This window comes from Annulohypoxylon truncatum (genome assembly GCF_022578515.1).
Source record: "Annulohypoxylon truncatum strain CBS 140777 unplaced genomic scaffold F4807scaffold_42, whole genome shotgun sequence".
Lineage (NCBI taxonomy): Eukaryota > Fungi > Ascomycota > Sordariomycetes > Xylariales > Hypoxylaceae > Annulohypoxylon > Annulohypoxylon truncatum.
The window spans coordinates 30616-53413 of NW_025953828.1; the positions used below are offsets into that span (position 1 = coordinate 30616).

General features: G+C 48.7%; 8 protein-coding genes across 8 annotated transcripts; 2 read left to right on the forward strand and 6 right to left on the reverse strand.

The window, feature by feature from the left end:
- Nucleotides 1–548: 548 nt before the first annotated feature.
- On the reverse strand, nucleotides 549–3280 carry F4807DRAFT_279453 (uncharacterized protein). Its single transcript, XM_047994669.1, has 4 exons — nucleotides 2793–3280; nucleotides 2464–2703; nucleotides 2171–2389; nucleotides 549–2112 (listed from the first exon to the last, which is right to left on the reverse strand). Exons 2-4 carry the CDS (start codon nucleotides 2548–2550, stop codon nucleotides 970–972), a joined length of 1449 nt encoding a protein of 482 aa, XP_047849995.1. The 5' UTR covers nucleotides 2551–2703; nucleotides 2793–3280; the 3' UTR covers nucleotides 549–969.
- Nucleotides 3281–4180: 900 nt separating this feature from the next.
- F4807DRAFT_471020 (uncharacterized protein) lies at nucleotides 4181–6253 on the reverse strand (the record flags this gene model as incomplete). The annotated part of the gene is made up of 2 exons (XM_048002875.1): nucleotides 4181–5278; nucleotides 5342–6253. The coding sequence occupies 2 exons, from the start codon at nucleotides 6251–6253 to the stop codon at nucleotides 4376–4378; spliced, it is 1815 nt and encodes a 604-aa protein (XP_047849996.1). The 3' UTR covers nucleotides 4181–4375.
- Nucleotides 6254–10360: 4107 nt separating this feature from the next.
- On the reverse strand, nucleotides 10361–11616 carry F4807DRAFT_442722 (uncharacterized protein). Its single transcript, XM_047999497.1, has one exon. The coding sequence runs from the start codon at nucleotides 11225–11227 to the stop codon at nucleotides 10931–10933; it is 297 nt and encodes a 98-aa protein (XP_047849997.1). The 5' UTR covers nucleotides 11228–11616; the 3' UTR covers nucleotides 10361–10930.
- Nucleotides 11424–13963, reverse strand: F4807DRAFT_279495 (WD40 repeat-like protein). The gene is made up of 7 exons (XM_047994670.1): nucleotides 13840–13963; nucleotides 13616–13749; nucleotides 12824–13551; nucleotides 12408–12775; nucleotides 12061–12346; nucleotides 11737–12001; nucleotides 11424–11675 (listed from the first exon to the last, which is right to left on the reverse strand). Exons 1-7 carry the CDS (start codon nucleotides 13845–13847, stop codon nucleotides 11620–11622), a joined length of 1845 nt encoding a protein of 614 aa, XP_047849998.1. The 5' UTR covers nucleotides 13848–13963; the 3' UTR covers nucleotides 11424–11619.
- Nucleotides 13964–14845: 882 nt separating this feature from the next.
- On the forward strand, nucleotides 14846–17208 carry F4807DRAFT_453931 (mitochondrial Rho GTPase; the record flags this gene model as incomplete). Its single annotated transcript, XM_048000515.1, has 2 exons — nucleotides 14846–14863; nucleotides 15265–17208. The coding sequence occupies 2 exons, from the start codon at nucleotides 14846–14848 to the stop codon at nucleotides 17206–17208; spliced, it is 1962 nt and encodes a 653-aa protein (XP_047849999.1).
- Nucleotides 17209–17689: 481 nt separating this feature from the next.
- F4807DRAFT_279664 (heme peroxidase) lies at nucleotides 17690–19412 on the forward strand. Its single transcript, XM_047994672.1, has one exon. It carries the CDS (start codon nucleotides 18170–18172, stop codon nucleotides 19157–19159), a length of 990 nt encoding a protein of 329 aa, XP_047850000.1. The 5' UTR covers nucleotides 17690–18169; the 3' UTR covers nucleotides 19160–19412.
- F4807DRAFT_279680 (zinc-finger of the MIZ type in Nse subunit-domain-containing protein) lies at nucleotides 19292–20884 on the reverse strand. The gene is made up of 2 exons (XM_047994673.1): nucleotides 19755–20884; nucleotides 19292–19693 (listed from the first exon to the last, which is right to left on the reverse strand). The coding sequence occupies exons 1-2, from the start codon at nucleotides 20691–20693 to the stop codon at nucleotides 19424–19426; spliced, it is 1209 nt and encodes a 402-aa protein (XP_047850001.1). The 5' UTR covers nucleotides 20694–20884; the 3' UTR covers nucleotides 19292–19423.
- A 1-nt stretch (nucleotide 20885) lies between these two features.
- On the reverse strand, nucleotides 20886–22495 carry F4807DRAFT_279652 (uncharacterized protein). Its single transcript, XM_047994671.1, has one exon. It carries the CDS (start codon nucleotides 22392–22394, stop codon nucleotides 21240–21242), a length of 1155 nt encoding a protein of 384 aa, XP_047850002.1. The 5' UTR covers nucleotides 22395–22495; the 3' UTR covers nucleotides 20886–21239.
- Between the last annotated feature and the right edge of the window lie 303 nt (nucleotides 22496–22798).

Genomic DNA, 22798 nt, shown 5'->3' on the forward strand with positions numbered 1-22798 from the left:
ATATCTAGCAATATTAGGCAGTCCTGTGGGAAATCTACCTAATGATAGGGTATTTCGACATATATGTACGTTATAGCCTTATAGCCTTACATCCTATGCTAGTCATTATAGATGCAGAGGTCGTATAGTACTTATGAAGGCTCTGCACGGAATTTTACTTGCGTATGCTTTGTAACATGAGATGAACCGGTATGCAGAACGAGCTAGAACTGCCCCCACGATGAACATTGACTCACCTCACCTAGAAGCGACACCACCTTCACCTCGGGCTGAGGCTGACTGCTCCTCATTTACCGCGCTGTTGAAGATGCTGTAGAACCCGACCAATCGGATAGGGGCTGGGATCAATACATACCGATGGTCTGAGCGGTTTTTAGTCATCGTTAGACAATAATTACTAGGTACTATTAATAGGACTGAGGTTCTCCAACAGGTCGGCCGAGTTCGGGTCTAGAAGGCATGCAAAAAGTGAATGCCTAAACAACATGAAAGGCACAGTTATATTCCAAGGACGAAGATCTTAAACCATGACATAGCCTTCACTATATATGAGATAGTTCTAGAAAATTAGGGAAGATGAACTCCAACGTCAATGATCTCATTGGCATATTAAAAGGCGTATGGAGAAAATACAGTACCACCCCACCATTATGCGCTGCAGCCTCATTCCTTTTTGTTCTTGCTGACTGCCGCATACTGATTCAGTCATGTTTCTAGGAAAACCCCGCTTCCGGCCGCCTCGTTTGATCCTTCGGTTTATACATTAAGATAGCTGCGCCGCGCCCCAAGAAAACATTGCCAAGCCGGAGCCTAGATCGCTCGTACGAGTCCGGGCCAGCGTCCTCCTCGACCAAGCTGAATCATTATTCAAACCTAGCTCACTATAATCTCACCCAACCACCATCATAGACTCGGCCGCGAAAAGATCTTCTAGTTCTTCGAGCCTGGGACGGTGGGCAGACTACGTCTCTAAGCAGCCGCCGCCTTCTTCTCATCTGTAGCAGAACCACTCTTCATGGTATCTTGTTTAGCAATTGGTGAGATCTCTGTAGGACTGCTGACAGTTTCGGCACCAGTGATACCGGTATCCTGTTCCTTGTGAGCAGCCGTCGCGTCGATCTTTCCGAGACTCGGCTTCGTCTCGCTAACAGTACCACTAGGCGAAGACGACGGGCTCTCGTAAGCTGAGCCTGTTGCACCGGCAGCGGTCCTTATAGCTTCGAACCACTTCTGAGCCTCGGCAGCAGAGTGAGCCTTAAAACTGAGTTCCGACGTTCCTGCGATTTTGCTACTGATGCTCTTGCTCTTGTCCTTCCCCTTGACGGAGAATTTCTCGCCGCTAGGAGCACCGATGACAGCATCCGGGAGGTAGATAGAAAGCTCCGGCTTTGGATCGTATCGCAAGTTATCGTCGTCCTTGAACTCATGCAAGTATTTAGAGGGGGTGACGACATAATATCCGGATTGCGTACCCCATGATAGCTTATTGCGCGACTTGCGCTCCAGACTACCTTCGATGATCGGTTTGGTTGCACTATGGTTTTGATTGGGGAACACGAGTTCCTCGACAGTTCGCGGCGGATCATTCGGATCAACGAGGCGGTGACCTTCACGAGCGACGAATCCCTGCCATTCAAAGTCGCCCGGGATACGTTGTGCCGCGCCTAACATGTCGGTGTAGAGTGCTCTGGTCTTCTCAGCCTGCCCGCCAGCGACCTGGTTCAATGCATCCATCGCTTGTTGGACCGTTTCGACTACATGGGCCTCGAAGGCTTTAAAGCTGTCCTGGACATTGATAAGGTCATTTCGGTGGTTGTTCTCCTCGATGACCTGTTTGTTCAACCTATGGATGACGCCTCGTTGGATGACATAAGGGTCGTCGTTCGGGTTCATCTTACCCCCCGTTGACTCAAAGGCTGCGGTATGCTGTCCAAGAAGTTCAATGTGCTTCTGGGTGGTATTCCTAACCTTCTCGATTTCTTTCGCCCCCTTCTCAACTCCATGGGATACCTCCTTGACCTTCGCCTTAATCTCCTTGTGTAGTCGCTCAAGGATAGGTAGGACGGAGCCCTTGAGGGTTTTTTCCGTTTCGGCATTCGAATTGATCATTGCCTACATATGTTAAACACCGCAAAAATACAACACTATTTAAGATCAAGTATCTTCTTACCTGAGTGTTGACTCGCATATTTTCGAAGAAACCGGCGACTCCGCCAAGGCCTTGGTCAAAGTGCGCCCCCTCTTTGAGAGGATGAGAGATGGTCTTAAGCACCTTCTCATACTCTTTAGAATGCGCCTTGTGAACCTTCTCTACTGCTCCGACATAATCCTCTAAATATCCTACGGCATGTTTCCAAGCTTGAAGTCTCTCGGCAAGTAGACCGGCCGTCTAGAAATAACGCGGCATTGTCAGTGGCAGGATAGAAAGTAGAGATATTTGAGGGGGGCTTAAATTCGACTTACAGTAGTGGGATCGATGTCGGGTACGGCTTCCAAGTCGCTGATATTGGTCGCCTTCCGGACGGGAAGTGCTTGCGAATCGCCGCTCATCTTGTAATTTGCTGCTGTTAATTTGCAAGATGTTTTGCGACTTTCAGATCTTTGGATGTCTTGCTTTTGATGCGCCCGCTAGGCCGAAAATCACCCCGCACTGGGAACGATGGGATCTACTATGATCGATTGACGTCGATTGAAATTGAGTATCTATTCAAGAGAAGTCAATTCTTCTTTCGTAATGGGAGAAATGGTAATGATGTGCTTCGAGTCGGTGAGATAAAATATCTGAAACGGACCCCTAGGAATTATGAAGATTAAACATTAAACAAGCTTGAGCCAAGCAATCTCCCAATGTTAGGAACGCAACGACCGGGCAGTTATGTCTGGTGATGCGAATTGGTGGATATCAAATCCCTGTGTCGATCATCAAGCTTCGACCCCGGCTGGGAATGGTGGGATAGTATAACGCCGATTTATCGATTTATCGATGGTTGATATGAGACTATCCGTCCCATCTAGCTAGAACAGGTTAGGGATTCAGTCTACAGATGAATGCTAATAATACGCAGTTGGAATTCTAGGAAGATGGTGAAGTCATTAAAGAATCCGGTCGCACAGCTTTAACCAATTGAATATTGACAGCGGTAGTACTACATCGACTATAGTTGCGCTTTCTCCCACTGGGAAAGGTCTGATAGGAAGATGATGTCATTCACCCTCTAGATATGTACAAAATTGTACGTAAGCAGGTTTTTAACTTGGAAATATCGAGCTGAAGTATCCAAGTATTTGTACAAGAGATACCTTCGTATGATTCAATCTATCCCTGTGGTCATTTTTATTAATTATCACAATCTTCTCGACAACGTTGCATCATTCGACTGGACAAAGCACTGGTAGCTTATTAAGTTAGGTATCTATCCACGCACTCACAATTGATATAGTATTTCAATGGTGACAAATACCTGAAGTAAAGCAAGAATAGGTAACTACCCCTTACTGATCCTTGGAGGCCTCAATATAATTGTCTTGTGTTTTTTTCTTTAACAAAATTGACGGCAAATGATAATCGCTCAGCCGGCAGGGACCGGCTCCAGACTAAGAGCTTGGGTATTGCAAAGTGCGACAATTCCGCTTGCGGACACGCCGAAATCTCGGGAGGGCAAATGTCGTAATCCCACCGGTTTGACTCGCCAGGACCGACATACCTTACGCGAGACCCAAGTCCGTCGCAAGGTCGCAAGCGAGAAAAAACTTCTCGTTTCTTTCCTAGGTAGCTTAGGTAACTTGAATACAACAACAGTTCTAATGCAACACTCCATAACACATGCTACGCAAGAACACACAAGTACACAACCGTAATTATCCGTGCTGAGGTTGCAAATGAAAACTTTCTTTTTATTTCTTCTTTCTCCTCGGTAACTGATTTGCCGAGGGTGTCAGGAATGGATAGTGGTATCGCTTCCTGACATTGACTGTCTTGGTGTCTCTTGGTAGTCTAAATGCCAATGTGCCAATGGTGAACAAGAACATGATGGGGTATATAACAATTCTCAAATATGTCCATCCTTAACAAAACCAGCCAATTTGGTCGCCTGCTCGAATCCCGCAACCAAACACCATTTCGCCGCTCTCATGTAATGTAAACCTATGTATGTATGTGTGGCCCGTCCCGATGAAACCAACCCTCTTTACGAACCATGGCACATGTGAATGGCCCCCTGAACCACTAAAACGCCTAGCCAAGAAATGAATATACAACAAAATAAATCACTCCGATCACGTTGGTAACCCGTACAAAATCCTCGGTTGGGGAGCATTCCCAAATGGCAAAGTAACAGTAGTAGAGTCACAATCCTCCACAAAGGTGTCGTGGCAACTAACCAGTCCTGCCTTGGATGAGTCGTAGCCGTCGCTCGCCATCAGTCCCACTCACTGCAGCATGGCTGGGGAAGAAATTAAACCCTCCCATCGAATGCCGATTGGACGACCGGTTTGTTGACGTGCTTCTCGACCCGGTGGCCGAGGGCGTCCTGGAGCCCTCCGCGTGTGGGCCCTCTGTGATGGTTGCGAGAGGGTCCGTTAGCACGATGCGGGTAGGCGAATTCGGCGAGCTCATCGAATTCATGACCGTCTGATAATCCGGAAGTGCTACGGGACCTGTATAACTGTTCGACCTTGGTAGCGGTGCCCTAGTGGCCGTTGTATAACTCGGTACTTTGCTTAGCTGCTCCAGGTCCAAGAATTCATTGTGTTCCGGCGGTGTGTGATGACCCCCTGCATGATGTGGGTGATCCTCCTCGCTTGTCTGCCGCGACAACTGTGTCGAATGCGCTTGCGAAGATTCTCCTGTGTGCTCGCCATCCTGCGGATGGTGAAATGGAGTTGTAGAGCCCGATACAGATGTCACGGAAGTGTAGGATTCGTTCCTCCGAGATTCGTCAAGAGATACGTTCTGTAACCTGGAAGATAGAGCTGCGGGAGGAACAGCTATGGCATGGGCCATCGCCGCCAGGTTTTCCGTCGAGCCCGCCCGGGACTGTGCGTAGAATGGACTGTTCATGCCGCTCTGTACCGCAGGAGTCATGAGTCCATTTGGTTCCATGTCTTCATATAACTGGTCTAGGACGTGCATCCCATAGCCTGGAGGGGCCATGCTTGATGATTCGCTCTCGGCAGTTGCCTCGCCGGAGTTCTCAGGTGCCTGAGAGACTAGATTGCCTTCCTCGTCTAATGGCATATTGGGCGAAATGAAAATAGTAATTGGCAATGATGCGCGAAGCTATTCACGTAATTGTCAGCATATACGTATCCTGTAGACTTGGTTCGTGGTGTGAAATCATACCTCAGAAATGTGACCGTCGGGATTTTTCAACGCAACGGTGAGCTTGAGTTTATGCCTGATCTTGATACCGTGAACCGAGCAGTCCTGGATGCACTTGCTCAGTCTCTTGGGCAGTGGCAATTCCTTCAAAATTACCCATCCTTCCTGGCCAGTCTCTTCGATGTTGTCATGCCAGTTATTTTCGCGGTTGACTTCGAAATTCCACGAGGTAACGTCGCGGTCGTGCTTATACGACTTCGTTGGGTTCGGAAAACTCGACACACTGAACTCCTGGACCTCAATAAGTTTAACCGTGATAACACCCATATCCAAGCCTTTCAACAGCGGTGTAAATCGCATCTCCAGGGGAATGCTGCTACCAAATACCACAGCCTTCTGCGGAACGACCACAGAGTACTCAATCTTGTTAGGCCATATATTCTCTACACTCATCGCGTGGTTAAACTCGAGGGCTGCTGGTTCCAAAGTTCGAATAATCCGGAGTCGTTTGTAAGAATGAACATTCTTGGCTAACTTCCCCCTCGAGATGGTTGCTTTCAAGACATAGGTAATACCGGTTTGGTAAAGCCCCTCGACACTCTCAGCCGTATCTCCCGGCAACAGCAATTCGAATGGCCATTCATAGTTCCCCGGGGCTAAAGTGTTGTGATGCGTCGTTTCTCCCACGAAAGGAGGCCATGTATGTCTCAGAATGGTGATCGTCCTGTCGACTTTCTGGTTGTGAATACCTGACGGCGTTTGCCTCCCGTCAACCCACGCAACTCGGCAGCTACCCATAAGTCGTAGGTGAACATCTTCGACCTTTAAGGGTTCTCTTAGACACAAGACTAAGACGCCCTTCAACAGTTGGCCAGAAGCCTCATGCTCGTTTCCACGCAAAACGATGAAATCATTCTCGAGACTGTAGCCCATACTCAGTAAATTGTTGTTGGTTGCAGTTTTGGCTGTTAGTCAACCCCCACGGTTTAGCTTACCGTATCTCAAATAGGGTACAGGCAGTTCGGCCAGCAACCGAAGTGAAAGGATTAAAAGACGGCATTTTTAATTCAGCTGTTTCAACAGCGTGTACTATTGCTTTCGAGGTAGTTACGCCTGCACTCGGTTGAGAGCCGGCTTGCGAATGTCGCCCACGAAAAGTGAACGGTAGATGGTGAAGGTTGGTCATGAGTAAGGATAGGTAGTTGGGCGAGACAGAAGTATTAAAAGTAGTTAGAAGCAACGGATCCTAGTACAAAGACGTGGGACAGCTTTGCAAGGACATGTATGACACAAGATACGAAGGCCGACTCCTTAGCGGGTGGATACACGCTACTTTTTAGTATATCTCGTTCTCCCTTGACGTGGGAATAATTTTTTTATCTTCTGAGTTGGGCCATGCCGATTCAAATACATAGTACAATGGAGACTCTGGAAATTACCACGGCTTTAAATGACGGTAACCAGAAACAGTCATGAGCGAGTAGGTAAAGGACAGGCAAAGGATATTCCCGCCGCCGTGCTCGGGCAACTCGTCCCATTTTTCTAGGTCATGGTCAGTTTTCATCGTCAACCAGTCAAGAGACTTTGTAACGCACATAGCCAGTACGTACACATTCGATGGGATTGTATGGGATGTATGGACGAATGTAGAAGTGACAAGGGCTAGATTAAGGAACCTTCGATTGCCAGGCTGCCAGGGGCAAATTTGGAACTTGGCTGGACCTTGATCGGCTTGTTTAGATGGTCTAGCTGGTTAGAAACGGTGATAGCCGACCGGGATCTACGGTTCTGAGTAGATCGTCAAATCGTTAAATCGTGAAGAAAAGTACCCAGATACATGCATGCACCGTAATGGAGCATTTCGAGTGCACTGGATCAACGGAAGCGAGGGAATATCCACCTATCCACACCTGCGGCGACGGGCTGTGTATCATCGACATTGAGATTTTTTCTTATTTTCCCATTTTTTTCTCAAAGAGGGTAACATCCATTAGAAATTGATGTACTGGTGAGGGTTCAGGTGAGAAGCTCAGGTCTTGAATTCTCCTAGTCCGCTAGTCACACCCGGTCCTAGTCAGGTGGGGCTTAGAGGCCTGAATCGGACGGTCGCACCTACTGGTATTACTGGTGGTACACATCTACTGGCAGTTGGAAAGAACTACTTCGTATTTGGTAATGTGATGGCGTGCAAGTCATGCGGTAAAAGGTTTGATAGGGCATTAGCTCAAATGTTATCCGTCTTTGCTATCCCAGTTATCCCCAATCATTCCCGATTCTTCAACTCAGTCCATATCGTCGTCCGTTTCCGGGTTCTCAGTTGTTGTCGTTGTCGGCGTACAGCAGTTTCAATTCCATCCACCCGTCCGTCCACCCACCGGTCATCCACACCTCTAGAAGACGATGGACTGATCATCCCCTAACTACCAACTATACCATCACATGTGTTTCTGGTGTTGCAAGCGTTACAGTTCGCGCCGCGCAAGTATTTAAATCGCCCGTCCCTGCTGTTATGTTACCATTCCAGTCCTACGGGCAGCACGAATTATGGGACATGTTTCTTCCTCTCAGCCAGTCAGGCTGCCCGACTGGACCTTTGACTGTTCTGGGTTGTTCCTCATGTTGGGTCAAGTACTTTGTACATACTCTGCTTGAGATCTAAGGCTCGTTTAATCATCTAGAATCATCGCATCATGATGTGGCGTGTGGAGTTGGTTCGCTCTCCTGCGAAACCCGCATATTCATTCATATGATTTCTCCAGCTCAGCTTTCCACGTCTTCAATTGCGCATTGCAACAACCGGCATGAACCAGCAATGCAACATCCCCCAAACTTGTTTACATTACAGCGCAGACTCGCACTCACACTCACCATCGCAATCAGGGCGGAGCTGACCTACATGCTGCGGCACGGGGATTTATTGGTCTCATGATGTCGCTTAGTAGCAGATATCTGCAAAAGATCTTTTTCTTCGAAACGAACAAGAATGCATTGTCTTACGAAGGGCATTTCTCCCGAAATATCCACGAGCTTCCGTGGGGGGTTGGCCTGGACTCAATTCGGCATCTTACATCTGACAATGCCAATTTCCATTCTCCCTTAAGGGCTCAAGGCTCGGCGGTGAATACCGATGAAACGACACCGCCTTATGAACATCACGATCCGTCCATTTCCATTTCTCGATATATCTAGGTAGTACCGTCGGTACCGTCCTAATTACATCGTTCTAGTACGTATGATTGCAGGTGGCTTTATTTATGACATGATCCAAAGACTGCGGATCTATGCGCCAAGCTTGATTTGGCTCAAACAAACTGCGACCTTGTCTGCTTGTATGCATGCATGGTGCCTGGAGGCTGTTCGCCTTGTGTCTTTGGCCTTTTATCGCTCTCCTTTACTCATCCGGGTCTCACAACCTCACGCTCGGGCGAACAAACAACCGGATGAACCGAAGCAAACAGTAGAGTCTACCGAAATTGTCAATTATTGCCCCGGCTTTTGGCTCAGCCCTGCGGCAATATGAACCTACATCTCAATATGCGATTTACTTCTTATTGGTTGTAAATCGTCTCGCTAATAACTATATTTCTAGAACCTAATTTGCTATATTCACCGTAACCGGCGCAAGAAAAAGGTACCTGTCTGCATATGTAACTCATACCTAAGGCCTTTCTAAACATCAGCTCCCCTTTTCAGGAGAAACTTACTCTGCCGCTAGACAATGTTCAATTGTTGATGGAGCTCAATCCCTTTGTGCCTGTTCGTCCTGGCGCAGCTTGGAAGACTTTTCCATGTCTAGTGGCGGAAACTCGTCAACCCGTCTCGACAGCTCAGACTAAAAATTTTCGCTTAAAAGGCTGCGCCGGTGGCGCCCCGCCGCATAAAAAGATAAGGTCGCGTCATCACGACATCGACACGTTTGTATACATACTTGTTGGTAATGTCTCGCACTTGCATGTAGCGATATGGTATCGTCTCATCCCTTCTTTGGGACTCCACTCCTCCTAGTTAAATACATACGTGCTAGAACTGTATTAGAGCCTCAACTATATACGGTCGCATCAACTCTCAAGCGATAAGGGATGTCTGCTGATGACTACAGGAACCTCGCATCAGTTGATCCCCATCAACTTCCAAGTTAAACCTTCGCTGCGCATACTATTACGCGTCATGTGTTGCGCGGGATATGTGCGCATACTGCGTATTCCATATCTTCCGCTGAGTTCGTATCAAGAATTCCACTTAAGCGGAGCCGAATCTCTGTCGAACCTCGACGGCCCGAGCAACTCAGCGTCATAGATTATTGCTAAGTCCGGAAGAGGTTGAATCTCTGAGGCTATTTTGAGCACGGTGATCTGTTTATTGGACGTTGTTGGGTTCCATCATTTAAGCGTCGGTCCTATCCCGTCCACCTGGGCCCGCGAAAGTTCGAAGCGGTTTTTCCCGAGATAGCACTATGAGACCCTTTCAGTTGCGGACGAGGCCTCTTACAAGTGCCTGGCATGAAATCCGTTTTAAAGCGCCCAGGCGGGCCAAGCTAGCGCTGAGCCCTGAGATTGCTAAGTGGACCTTAGTGTCGTCGGTGGAGCGGCTAACGGTGCTTGAAAAAAAGATCGTAGGTTTTCCATATCTATGCCACGTGGGGGGCACACAGGTGTATCCTACAAAAACCTGACAGTGCCTGACGATCCTGCGAGCTCGTACGTGAGGGGATTAAAGAAAGGGATTTCACACCGACCGCTCCCTGTGCATGCGCACCTACATCCGTCCATCCGTCAACTGATACCTACCTACCTTCCTATGTATGTCGGTGGTTATTAGGCTTGAGACTTGACTAGCTGCATCGACCGAACGGATTACCTTTTTCAGAGCCGTCATCCTATGATTCCTATTCCATGCCTATTTTGTTTCTGGTTCTAAGCTTGCTAACAGGGTAGCTAGCCTTACCAGCAGATAGGGTCCATAAGGGGACCACTCAGTTTCACGGCTTGCTGGGATCTGAAGGGCCGACTAAAAAATCGAGTCGAATCGAGTCAAGTCGGGAAAAAAGGCCACTTAACTAGCATTTAGTATGTACCTAATAACCTAGTTGAGGCTCTCTTCCCTAGGCGCGTTCTAGACGCGGGCGCCTCGCAGAGACGGTCCCGGTGCCGGCCGCCGACGGATCAGCCAACCAGCCTCCTCCCTTACCTGAATGCAGGTAAGCTGTCGTTGGAACGTATGGATAATAGCTGTAGCTAGCTACAGCTAGCTAGAGTTGGGTTTATTGGTCAGAGGAGGGGGGACCGAAGATAAGGGAATGATAGCTACGTATTTTAATCAGAAAATAAATCTGATATAATCCATCTATCCCCATATAATGGTGACGGGTCCTTCACATGCTTACGGTGGACGTTTTACGGTCTCGTTTCCGCTCCCGCGCAATTTCTATGTTCCTTGCGCACGTAACGTAGGAGCCTCATACATATGTAATCTGTGTGCGTGCGTTCCTGTCATTATCAGTGATGAGATGAGACGAGACGCGCATCGGCTTCCCTTATCCAGCCATCCCGTCATAGATCTAGGTTCTTCGCGTATCGACTCGCGCATGCGCGGAATATGACAAAAATCCAATTACCATAATAGCGAGTGATACGGTATCGCACGGTAAGAACCAGAAAAAAAGGGAATAAGAATAATTAAACGAAAAAACAAAGAAAGCCAAAATGAGGACAACACAGACCTCCGTTTTGAAATTCCTGTTTTAGATATATTATTATCTCCAGGAGCATCAGACGAAACGACTCGTCGAAATTCCTGCGTTGCTATCACAGGATCACACAGAGACTCCGTAACCCTAAGCTCCTTAACCTGATTCGTTCCTCGCGCAAGATCCAAAAAATGGGTAATGGATAATAAAATACAACCCATTCTTGCCCTATCCACCAAAAACTCTGCAGGCTCGACCGGGGCCCTGTCAGAGAAAACTACCGGGGTCCCGCACTTACACCGAAAAGCCACCGGGCCAGCCTCCCGGGCGGCGAGCGGCAACAGACGGGCGAGCTAGGGGAACCCAACAGGAAAACGATTTTCGTTGGATGGGGCTCCCGTCGTAGTATCCCGGAGATTTATGTCCTTGTTGATATGCAAAATCGCGCTTTAGCTGGTGACTAACGGCAATGCGCCTAAAAATGCCCTGTTCTAGCTTCAGAGCCTGCCATTCGCGCATGGGATCCACAGAGTCATTTGATTTGATGGATACGGTCGTTCGACTTTGGTTGAGCATCGCGATCGAACCGATTTAGAGCGGCACGCCTGTTTCTCTATGAGTCTGCTTGCGCTGGGGGCTCCGACGGCCGGTTCCAAGTTCTGATGTGACCTAGGATGAACTCTCTTAGTATCGTCAACAATATCCGAGTTTTGTGCGTGTTTGTACTCACCCGTCTTACAACTCACAATAATAGCATCTTCAGTGAACTCGATCCAGCTAAGTGGGTGCTTATCCGCCACCTTAGTCAACACTGGCGGTAATATCGCCGTTCTCGATCGCGGCTCTACAGGATGGTTAATTGCATTTTCTTCCGCATCTAGCAACGCCGAAACAACAGAGTCCGACCGCATCCTATCGGTAGCAACACTCTGAGTTTCGGCGCGTTGAGACGCGGGAAGTCGAGAAGAGATAGAGCCGCGCTGCCGACTTGATGTCTGTCGAGTCATGTCAGTCATGTCAGCAACTTGGCTGGTAGCGGCTCAAAACGACATACTACTTTGGGTTTATGCAACATGCCGACGTTGAAGTCCCATAGGCATAGGCGGCAGTCTTCACCCACACTACCAAAGCGATAGTTTCTCTCATCGCATCTCCAGGGGTCGAACGCAACAGACGTGACCCATGACTGATGACCTTGACATCGCGCTATGAGTGTCGTTTCTGACGGACACCAAATAGAGATCAAGTCGTCTTGTCCTCCGGTTAGGACGTATTTGCCGTCCGGAGACCAACATACGCATGTGAATCCGCCGTAATAGGCATTGTATACCCCAAGAAGTCTACAGTACCGTTAGAAGTCATTCTCATTAAATTCTTAGGGTCGGCACTTTCGGCACTTACTCTTCTTTAAGATAATCAATAATTCGCATAGTGCCATCTTCAGAAACCACCGCAAGATGACGATTGTCAGGCGAGAATTCGAAAGCGTTGATCCGCTGATTTGACAATTTCCATACAGCCACGGGATTGCTTTTCTGATTCCTAGAGTGTACAGATTTCAACACATTAATCTCTTTATAGTGGTCGACGCATTTGGGAGCAGAAACGTCTCCGTTTGACTGAGTCCCTTCCTCCTCGGCATTAAAGATCGCATCTTCCTTCTCCTTATCATAGACAACTAAGGAGCCGTCCATATGCCCTGCAAGAAATAGGTTTTCTGCTCCTGGTATCCATCGGATTTGGGATACAGGCGTCTTGTTAATTACACCCTAGCAACGATTAATAAAACCCCTTTTTGAAGATACTGGAAATCTCACATTCTTATTCAGTCTAGTATATCGTTGGGACATGGGCTCCCACCATATGATCTCACCTGTGGAGAAGCCCATGATAATATCAATATGGCTCGAACTCTTGGTGACTAAGTTGACATCGTGGCTTAAGCAATGCGCTTTTGTAAACAGAATCTTAGTTAGGTAATCAGCCTTCGTGGGAGACGAGAGGTCTAGCCATTGAAAAGCACGGTTAATGTTCGCAAAGGCAAAAAGCCCGTCACTTGGTCGATCGGCAAGCTTTTTAGAGAAAGCCTCATTAATAATGACCCTTGAAATAAAGGACGAATTACTCTTGGTCATATTATTTTTCGGTTTGCGTCGCTTGTTGGGGTCTTTGGTTTTCTCCGGTGCAAGCAAAGCATTGCCATCCCCAAAAGCCGGCGCCGAGATGGCAGTAGCAGATGTCGACGGCCCGCCATCACTAAAGGATGTGCCTCTTCCTTCTCCGTCACTGCTCAGCTTGGCATCGTTGGAGTAACGTCCCTCACTTGGATGTTCGGCGATACTCGGCGATAGTGTTGTGGTCGTTGGGGTAAGTTTAAAGAGAGCTGGAGGTGGTGGCCTCGTTTCTAGGCTGATGATTGATATCTTGGTTCCGACTGTAGCTGGTTGCGGTGTGGTCGCTAGAGGATTGGGGTTGAGAACCGGTGCCTCGGAAGGATGAGGCGGCGGTGTCGCAAGGAGCAGATCTTCTTTAAGCACATATGTTCCTATATTGCAGTCTCAGCGCGAGTCCTGAGCAATCGTCATTCCTCCTCCATTCTAGAATCATACCCTCTCCAGCTAAGAATTGGTCTTCGGGGTGCGACAATATGTTATTGGTCTCGATCATAGGCGTGGCATGGCCAGCGGCGACAGCGGCATTATACGCTGCCTGCGTAGGGTACCTCGGCGGAGGTGGCAGTACACTAAGTGCGCGAGACAACTTGGCGTTAGCCGTCTGGGCACGATCATAGTCGTGGAACACAGCATGTTCCGCAGGGACAAAGTAGCCTTACAACATCATGAGTCTCTCTTAGACCGCAACGGAGAACCCCCCTAACCGGTTGAAAAGACGTCGTGTAATTCTAGGCATGTAGATCGTACAATTCGAATTGCCCGAGGCAATTGGACGTGGTTTAGAAAAGAGTACAGCAAAGAAAATAGAGACAACCAAGCTTGCTAAGCGTCTACGTCAGCTTATAACGATAACGCCAATGGGTATAGTATAGAATTGCAACTTGGTTCAAAAAGGATATATGTTGTTGTGGAAGAAACTTGGAGAAAGAAGCCAAGGAAGAGGTTGGAGAGTAATGTCGCGCATTGTTGAAATCGACAGGAACGACTCCCATGTCAAGATACTTTCAAGGTCGGGGTTATTCCAAGTGAACGATAAACAGGGGTATAGAGACTCTCGGGATGATGATGTGGGGTAACTCAACTATTTGAAGGCGTGGGGATCCATCTTGGATGAGGGGAAGAACAATCGTTAACAGCCAGGCTACTAGCCAAGCCGCACCTACCTGCTAGGTACTCTACACAATAGATGGAGGTAGGTACACTACGTAGGTACATACATAGACATGTAACCTTGGAGATCATACATATACCTAGCTAATATGGCGTAAATATGTACATTAACATGGTTGATGAATGACGATAGATGTTCATCCAATGATTCGGGAATCTGATCTTAATGGAGGGACTTGCAGGTAGTGCTCAGGGCTGCATCCCACCTGTAATAGATGCACTCTTATAGGTGGTATATAAATGTAGCATCAAGGTCCTCGCTTATCAAATCGAGGACTACGTACGTATTTATGTTGATAATGTATAATGTTGAAATATAACTTCAACCGGTTATAATGCTATATAATTGGATAGAAAAGGTTGGCTTAATTTACACAAGTATATACCTAACCTATCAATATCATTAATTTAAGTGTTTCGTTGTCATATTAAGCCTGAAAAAATCAATACACGCATGGATGTATTTCAATATCGATGTTGATATTTCAAACATTGATGTTCAATTCCATATACGTAGGTACTTAGGGGGTACATGTGTAGGTACCTAGTCGGATAATCACAAGGTTGGCCCGAACAACATTATCGAATATCGATATGTAACTTCCGGGATATTGGATTTCGTCGACCCATTTACCATCCAATACATCCAGCAGGTTCATCCAGCTCCAATCAACTTCAACATCTGATGCATCTGATGCTCGCGAAGCGGAGAACGAATCAACGCCGCTCAACCGTCAACTACGCAAGCGATTAACGTGATCTTCCAAGCTTCAATCCATCGCTTGCTGTCTGCGCTCCCACTCAACCGGCTTTTGGACTCCATAGGCGCCTCGCAATTATCTACACAGCTTTAGAATAAATGGCATTGTATTGAAGAAGCTCCGTATTGTTGGATTTTACCAATATGGCAACAGGTACATGACCCTACGTTTCGTCCTATCCGTCGCAACATGAGTTTTAAACGATTAACGACTTCGATTTGTGCAGTACGAGTTTGTGTTTGCGGAGACGAAGGCACCGGGAAATCTAGTCTCATCGCATCCCTTGTCAAGGATGTATTCGTTAGCAACAAGATCCAACCCGTTCTACCACAAATAACTATTCCTCCAAGTATTGGGACTCCCGAAAATGTCACCACAACTATTGTCGATACGTCTGCGCGTCCGCAAGACCGGACCACTCTACGCAAGGAAATCCGAAAGTCCAACGTCATCCTCCTAGTCTATTCAGACCACTACAGTTATGAACGAGTGGCCCTCTTCTGGATGCCCTATTTCCGCTCCCTCGGCGTAAACGTCCCCGTAGTCCTATGCGCCAACAAGTCCGATCTAACCGATAACACCACTCCGCAAGTTGTCGAAGATGAGATGCTACCCGTCATGAACGAGTTCAGGGAAATTGATTCTTGTATAAGAGCAAGCGCCAGAGAACACCAGAATGTGAACGAGACCTTCTTTCTCTGTCAGAAAGCTGTCACACACCCCATCGCGCCGCTCTTCGACTACAAGGAGGGAAATCTAAAGCCAGTCTGTGTGTCGGCTCTAAAGAGGATATTCTACCTTTGCGATAAAGATCAAGACGGATACTTAAATGATGACGAGATCCAAGAATTTCAATTCAAATGTTTCGAGAAACCCTTGTCCCCCGAAGACCTTGATAACATCAAGTTATCAATAGCGAAATCTGTGCCTGGGTCTGATACTACCAAAGGTGTTGACATGCGAGGTTTTCTTCAGCTGAATAAGATATATGCCGAGAAAGGTCGACATGAAACCATTTGGATCATCCTACGTAAATACCACTATACCGATAGCTTGAGTCTGGAAGACAATTTCATTCACCCGAAATTCGATGTTCCGGAATACGCCTCCGCCGAGCTGAGCCCGGCTGGATATCGATTCTTCATGGACCTCTTCCTACTGTTCGATAAGGATAATGATGGCGGCTTGAACAATCAAGAACTACGCGCCTTGTTCGCTCCCACCCCTGGCCTACCTCTCTCCTGGGTAGAATCGTCATTCCCCTCTACGACCGTTCGCAACGAAGCTGGTTACATCACACTGCAAGGATGGCTTGCCCAATGGAGTATGACAACATTCCTTGAACCGAAAACTACTCTAGAGTATCTCGCGTACCTAGGTTTCGAGCCTCCGAATGCTAGAGAATCTCTGACGTCAGCTTTGAAAGTAACAAAATCTCGAAAAAGAAGAAGACGTCCTGGCCGAGTCGAACGAAACGTTGTGCTGTGTTACATCATTGGCGGATCGGGAGCTGGCAAATCGTCTCTTTTAGATGCATTCCTCAACCGACCGTTCGACGGCCTGTATAACCCAACTATTAAGCCTAGAAGGGCGGTCAATAGCGTCGAGCTTCAGGGTGGCAAGCAATGCTACCTCATCCTAGAAGAACTCGGGGAACTTGAGCCAGCGATACTGGAAAACCAAGTCAGACTAGATTCCTGCGATCTCATTTGTTATGCGTATGATTCGTCAGACCCAGACTCATTCTCTCATATTGTCGATCTTCGAAAGCGATACCCGCAGCTCGATGATCTACCCTCAATCTACACGGCCTTGAAGGCCGACAAAGACAAGACTACTCAACGAAGCGAATTACAACCGGACCAATATACGTCGAGCTTGATGATGAGTACGCCGGTTCACGTAAGTGTGACATGGAATAGTATCGGTGAACTATTCGTCGCTTTAGCTGAGGCTGCCACTAATCCAAGCACGGCATTCCCCAAGAGCGAAGAACCACCACCAGACCGGACAAGCCTATATCTTGCTCTAGGAGCAACTGCATGTGCTGCGGCAGCGGCATTTATGATTTGGAGAAGATCCACGAATTCTATCTAGTGTGTTAAGCATTCACTAAAGCCTACCCCTTTTCATATATACACTTAATTCTATTGGCTAGGCATTCGTCAGGCGTACGACTTTTCAACTTCATGGATTGCGTGGTTGGCATCTAATTCTTTACGAACCCCTTCCCACTGGTTTTTCTTATACATGATACCCGTCTCTACTACAGTCGTTGAACACATTGGTGTTAGAGAAACACGTAAACACACTTAGTACTTAATGAATACAATTATCAGAAATCGACTTGAAATGTCTCGCTGTACGATGCCATATTTAGTGTATGGGATACCCATTTTTAGGATGAACTTGTGTCAAGTATTGGTCACTGGATTTGTGAGGATGATACGCTGATATTTCACTGATATTTATGTTTGTTTAGTTAACCGCATTGTATCGTTAGCCTCCCCGTCGTCTTTCCCAAAACCCACCATATTAATATGCAGCATACTACTAAGGCAGCATACTACTAAGGCAGCATAGGAACTAGCACGCCGAACGAACTCCGGAGTTTCTTGCTAGAACCCAATGTCGACGAGTAATAATAATGGTAATCAGTAACAACGGCAAAAAGAAGTGGACCGCGGCGAGATAACGCTTTACGCGATCAGTCATAGCGCAGCCGAGGTTCTCGGGAGCAATTCGCCGAGTTTTCTCGATTTCGCCATCGCTTTCGCTGGATATAGCTTCATCTAATTTCCCCCCCTCCTTCTCTCGTTTCTCTCCTTCGGTGGCACATAGTGGCAGGTTCTAACGACTCGATAGCCTGCTCGCAAGGGAATAGAAACAGTCAATCGTTTTCATTACGTCTTCAGATCTTCGTATACTCAAGCCAAGAAGACCTCGAACTTGAACTCGAACTCGAATTTCGATACCCCTACCAAAAACCACATCATAGGTCAGACAAGCCACAGCGAAACCAGCCCTCACAACCTAAACACCACACCACACCACCGCCATGCCACAAACCACGCAACCCATGCCCGCGCAGCTCGAGGCCGTAAAAACCGCGATCCGCGCGCTGCTGCACCAGCCCTCGTACGATGACGGCTCCGCGGGGCCCGTGCTAGTGCGCCTCGCGTGGCACGCGTCGGGCACGTACGACGCGGCCTCGGGCACAGGCGGATCGCAGGGCGCGGGTATGCGGTGGGAGGCCGAGGGCGGGGACCCTGCGAACGCGGGGCTACAGCACGCGCGCGCGTTCCTCGAGCCCGTCAAACACGAGTTCCCGTGGATCACATACGCGGACCTGTGGACGCTCGCGGGCGCCGTGGCGATTTCCGCGATGGGCGGGCCGGAAATCGAGTGGCGAGGGGGCCGGTCCGATTTCGAGGACGAGAAGGATGAGAGGGTGCCGCCTAGAGGACGGTTGCCGGATGGCGCGTTGGGAGCGGACCATTTGAGAAGTGTGTTTTATAGGATGGGGTTTGATGATCGGGAGATTGTTGCGCTGAGCGGGGCGCATAGTTTGGGGAGGTGTCATATAGATAGGAGTGGGTTCGAGGGCAAGTGGGTTAATAACCCGACGAGGTTCTCTAATCAGTATTTTAGGTTGTTGCTTGCGAATGAGAAGGAGTGGAAGAGGAAGACTTTGGCGAATGGTGTTGAGCAGTTTGTCTATACGGAGGAGGTGGATGCGGAGGCGGATGGTGAGGACGGGGAGAAGGTGGAGGAGCTGATGATGTTGCCGACGGATATGTCGCTGCTTAGCGACCCGGAGTTCCGACCGTGGGTGGAGCGGTACGCGGAGGATAAGGAGTTGTTCTTCGAGCACTTCGCGAAGGTGTTTGCGAAACTGCTGGAGCTGGGGATTAAGAGGGATGCAAGTGGAAACGTCGTTAACGAGAATACTGAGGGGTATAAGAGCGCGCCGAAGAAGAGTGATACGGCTACGGCGGTAAAGGAGGATGAGAAGAACCAGAGGAGAAAGGAGGGTGCGAAGTTATAGATAACGGGTATAGATCGTAGAATGGGTGTGTTGGACATTTGATAGACGGCTAGATAGTTAGACTAGTATACCTAGGTAGATTAGAGTCGTAGACGTAGAGTTGGTACGATACCACGTAGAACCTATAGACTGGATGGACTGGACTAGATCATAAAGTTCATAATTCGTCGTTATCATATCATCATGTATATTGTTAGCTGAAGCCATCTCGGGTCTTACCAGCCATTTGATGAACTCGTCAAAAGGGGACAAGGACTAAAATAGCTATTCGTCCTCTTCTTCCTCTTCTTCATCGGAATCTTCATCTTCGATGTCCTCGACCTGTCGACGTCCTCTACCCGTATTTCCCCGTTCCTTCTTGACACTACGATCTTGAGTTATCCGCATAGATGAGTCACCGTCGGCATCGACAGAGTCGCTCTCACCATCATCATCATCCTCATCCTCATCCTCATCCTCGCGTTCTGACGCCAATCGACGTTGAATGAGGCGAAGTCTAACCGGGTCAGCATGGAAATCCTTGATAGATACTTCCTATAGTCAAATTAGCCTTTCTCGCTATACCGATCATATGGGTTTTTACGATTCCACACACCTTGTTGCATCCCGTCTGCGGACACCGTGCCCGTCTGCCCGGTTGAGAATTAAGGAATTGGGTAATGGAGTCCTTCTCAAAGGTATGCTTGCACACCGAACTCGTATACGGATCTCTCATGACGGCCATGGATAAGGGGCAGTGGATATCCAACTGCTCGCCGGCAATCACTAGGTCCTCGTCGTCGTCTTCCTCGTCCTCACCCCCATTATAGCCAAACCACTTCGACGCATCCGGCAACGGCTTCCCATCATCGCCGTGTACGGCATCATGCCACAGGCGCTTGAATCCGATATAATCGTTATTCAGGCCATACTTCTCATGCAAGGTCTTCGACGCATACTCCTCCGCCGCCCGCTCTTTCGCCTCCTGCAACACACTAGTCGGCTCCTTCCACGAATCCTCCATCTCCGCATCCTCGCCATCGCCCCCGCCCCCACCACGGGCCCCACGCTTGCGCACCTCATCCTCGAACATAACCGCCATCGCAGCAAGCGCTGCGTTCCCATCCTCGAGCTCCACGCGCGCGTCAATCACACTTCTTACCGCATGATCGCACTCCGCCGTCAGCGCGGGCACATCGTTCCTCAACGCCAGCACGGCCTTCTCCTCCGCGCGCTCGCGGTCGTTCTTCTCACCACCATTCTCGGCCCTTTTTTCTTGCAACCGCTTTAGGCTGCTCTGCCGCTCCGCGTACCGGTCGTTGATGTCGCGGACCGCGGCGCTGAGGAGCTCGACGCTCTTCTTTAGGTGCGTCTCGTAGCCCCGCGTGTCCTTGCCGTTCGCGAGCTGGGAGAGCTCGCGTGCGGCGCTGGCGTTGAGGGGCCGGGAGAGCGGTTCGTAGGCTGGGAGGGGGGTGGGGGCGTGGGTGTGTGAAGAGGAAGTGCTGGGGCGCGGGCGCCCGGTTTGGAGGCGGCGTTTGCCTGGGAGGTTGGACATGGTTGTTTGGTTTCGTGTTTACTAAGATTACGATTGAGTATGGAGGCGAATTGAGCGGTCAATTAGTTGGGTTATAGCACATTAGTTGTCATGTGTAGAGTTGTTTGGTAGTTGTTGATCGTGCCATGGATGATGGTAAGGCTTGGAGAAAATACTAGAATATTGACTATACTTTGTACGCGTCGAGGCGCGCCTTCCCGCTAAAGTGCCTTAGTTAATCCATTATGCCGGCATCCATCCTAGTAGAAAGCGTTATCTAAGGTTATCATAGTGGGGAAGTCCCCTAGGAATGGCGGGGCAAGAACCCCTCGGTGGTCCGTATCGATGTTATTATATTAATTCGCATAATCTCGTATAACTTCGCATAACTTTCATCGTACATGGCCGAGAATCTGGTCCTTTCCCCATCTCCTAGACCAATCCGGCTTTTCTAGTCCAATCTAATACAACTTTTGATATCTCGAAGCTTTAATGAGTATCACGTCATTACAAATGGTATAATTCTAGGGAACCCCAAAACGTTCAACAAAGGGGAATCTCAGGCTCTCAATCGCCGTAATCACTCTCACTCTCATGTCCGTCGCCCCCAGTCATCTTATCATGGACGGAATATAATGCCCTAATCCACGTATCGAGCATGGCGCTTAAAGAATGTTCTTGGTCACGATCTAGCCGCATGTCGTAGACCTTGTCCCGTAGTCTCTCGTAAGCTTCGATCATGACCCACACCTGCAGCGCTGATGTCTCCGCTGACGGGCGAAGAGACGAGCCACTCGCTGCCGAGGATAGTTCGCGCCCGAGCAGGTCGAAGCAGATCTGTAAGCTGTGGCTTCCGGGTGATGCTCGTCTCGGCGGAGGAATTGATAGCCTATGCGGGTGAATATCCCGTGGCGAAGGAGGTTCGGGCGAGACTGAAACTGGCTTGAATGAGACAGTGTCCTCCTCAAAGGCTACTAATGTTCCGTCATCTGAGTGAGGCGATCCCGTTGCGGATGAAGTATCGGGAATTTCATGAATGGTGTCTTCTCGGACGCCGTACTTATTCACGCTAGCGTGGTAGGGTTCCTCATGGCGCGACGGCGAAGACGGTTCATTTAATATGGCGCAGCTCGATTCTAGCAAGGCCCTATACGATTCCGCTATCATCTCGACGCTCGACACTCTATGAGCTGCGAGTTCGTTCTTTCGCTTTGTGGGGTTTTCTAATTGCCCGATGTGGTGCACGGGCGTCTTTGCGTACCGTCTCGATAGCGAGGCTGTAGAAGGTGGAATAGCACAAGATGCCCTCTTGTCTAGCTGCCTTCCCGGTTTCGTTTCGGGGATACTGAGATGCGCGAGCTCGGGAATCACTTGCATAGAGTGCCGGTGAGGCTTATGGCTTGGTTGCACGAGAGGCTGTGTGCGACAGAGATATCCGCTCTTGCGGAGCTGTTCGAGCCATTTGCCATCGTTAGGGTCAGGTGTTTCCGGAAATGCCCTAGGATCGGGACGAGGAATAGGTTTCGAGATCGCTTTTGCTTCAGTATTTGGGTTGGCGTTGGTGTTTTCGGCCTTCTTGACGTCGTTGCTTTCGCTGGACTTATGCCAGCGCTGCTGAGTACCGATCTTTTGGAGCTTCCGCCTTAGCTTCTTACCGGTGCTCTCCGGCTTCACGACAGCAGGCTGCTCTGTTATTATCGTCGAACTTCTATACCAATTCATCTTGAACTAAAAGATTACATTACTAGAGAAAGACGTTGAGATGCAGCAATACGAAGTGTGCGGGAATGCAGTGCTATAAGACAATACGAAGCGCAGACGTTTTTTTTAGTGATTTCATTGCCTACCTACCCAGAGTTACATCAAGCAACTTTTCGCACGATGACGTTGGCGTATCGTGGGATTGTCTGTGTGTCCACCGCATCTAGTAGAACCAATACGAAAACCGGATTTGCATAGCCCCTGAACACCAAGTCACATTGGTGGGTTGGTTAGCCTGGCTGACCTGCATATGCAATCGTGATGGCCTTGTCGCTCTGCAACCCGCCAACTTGGGAGCCTGGGAGCCTGCTTTTTGCCCGGCTCTGCGAACTAGCTGAAGCCGGACTAGAGGGAAAAGTTTAGTG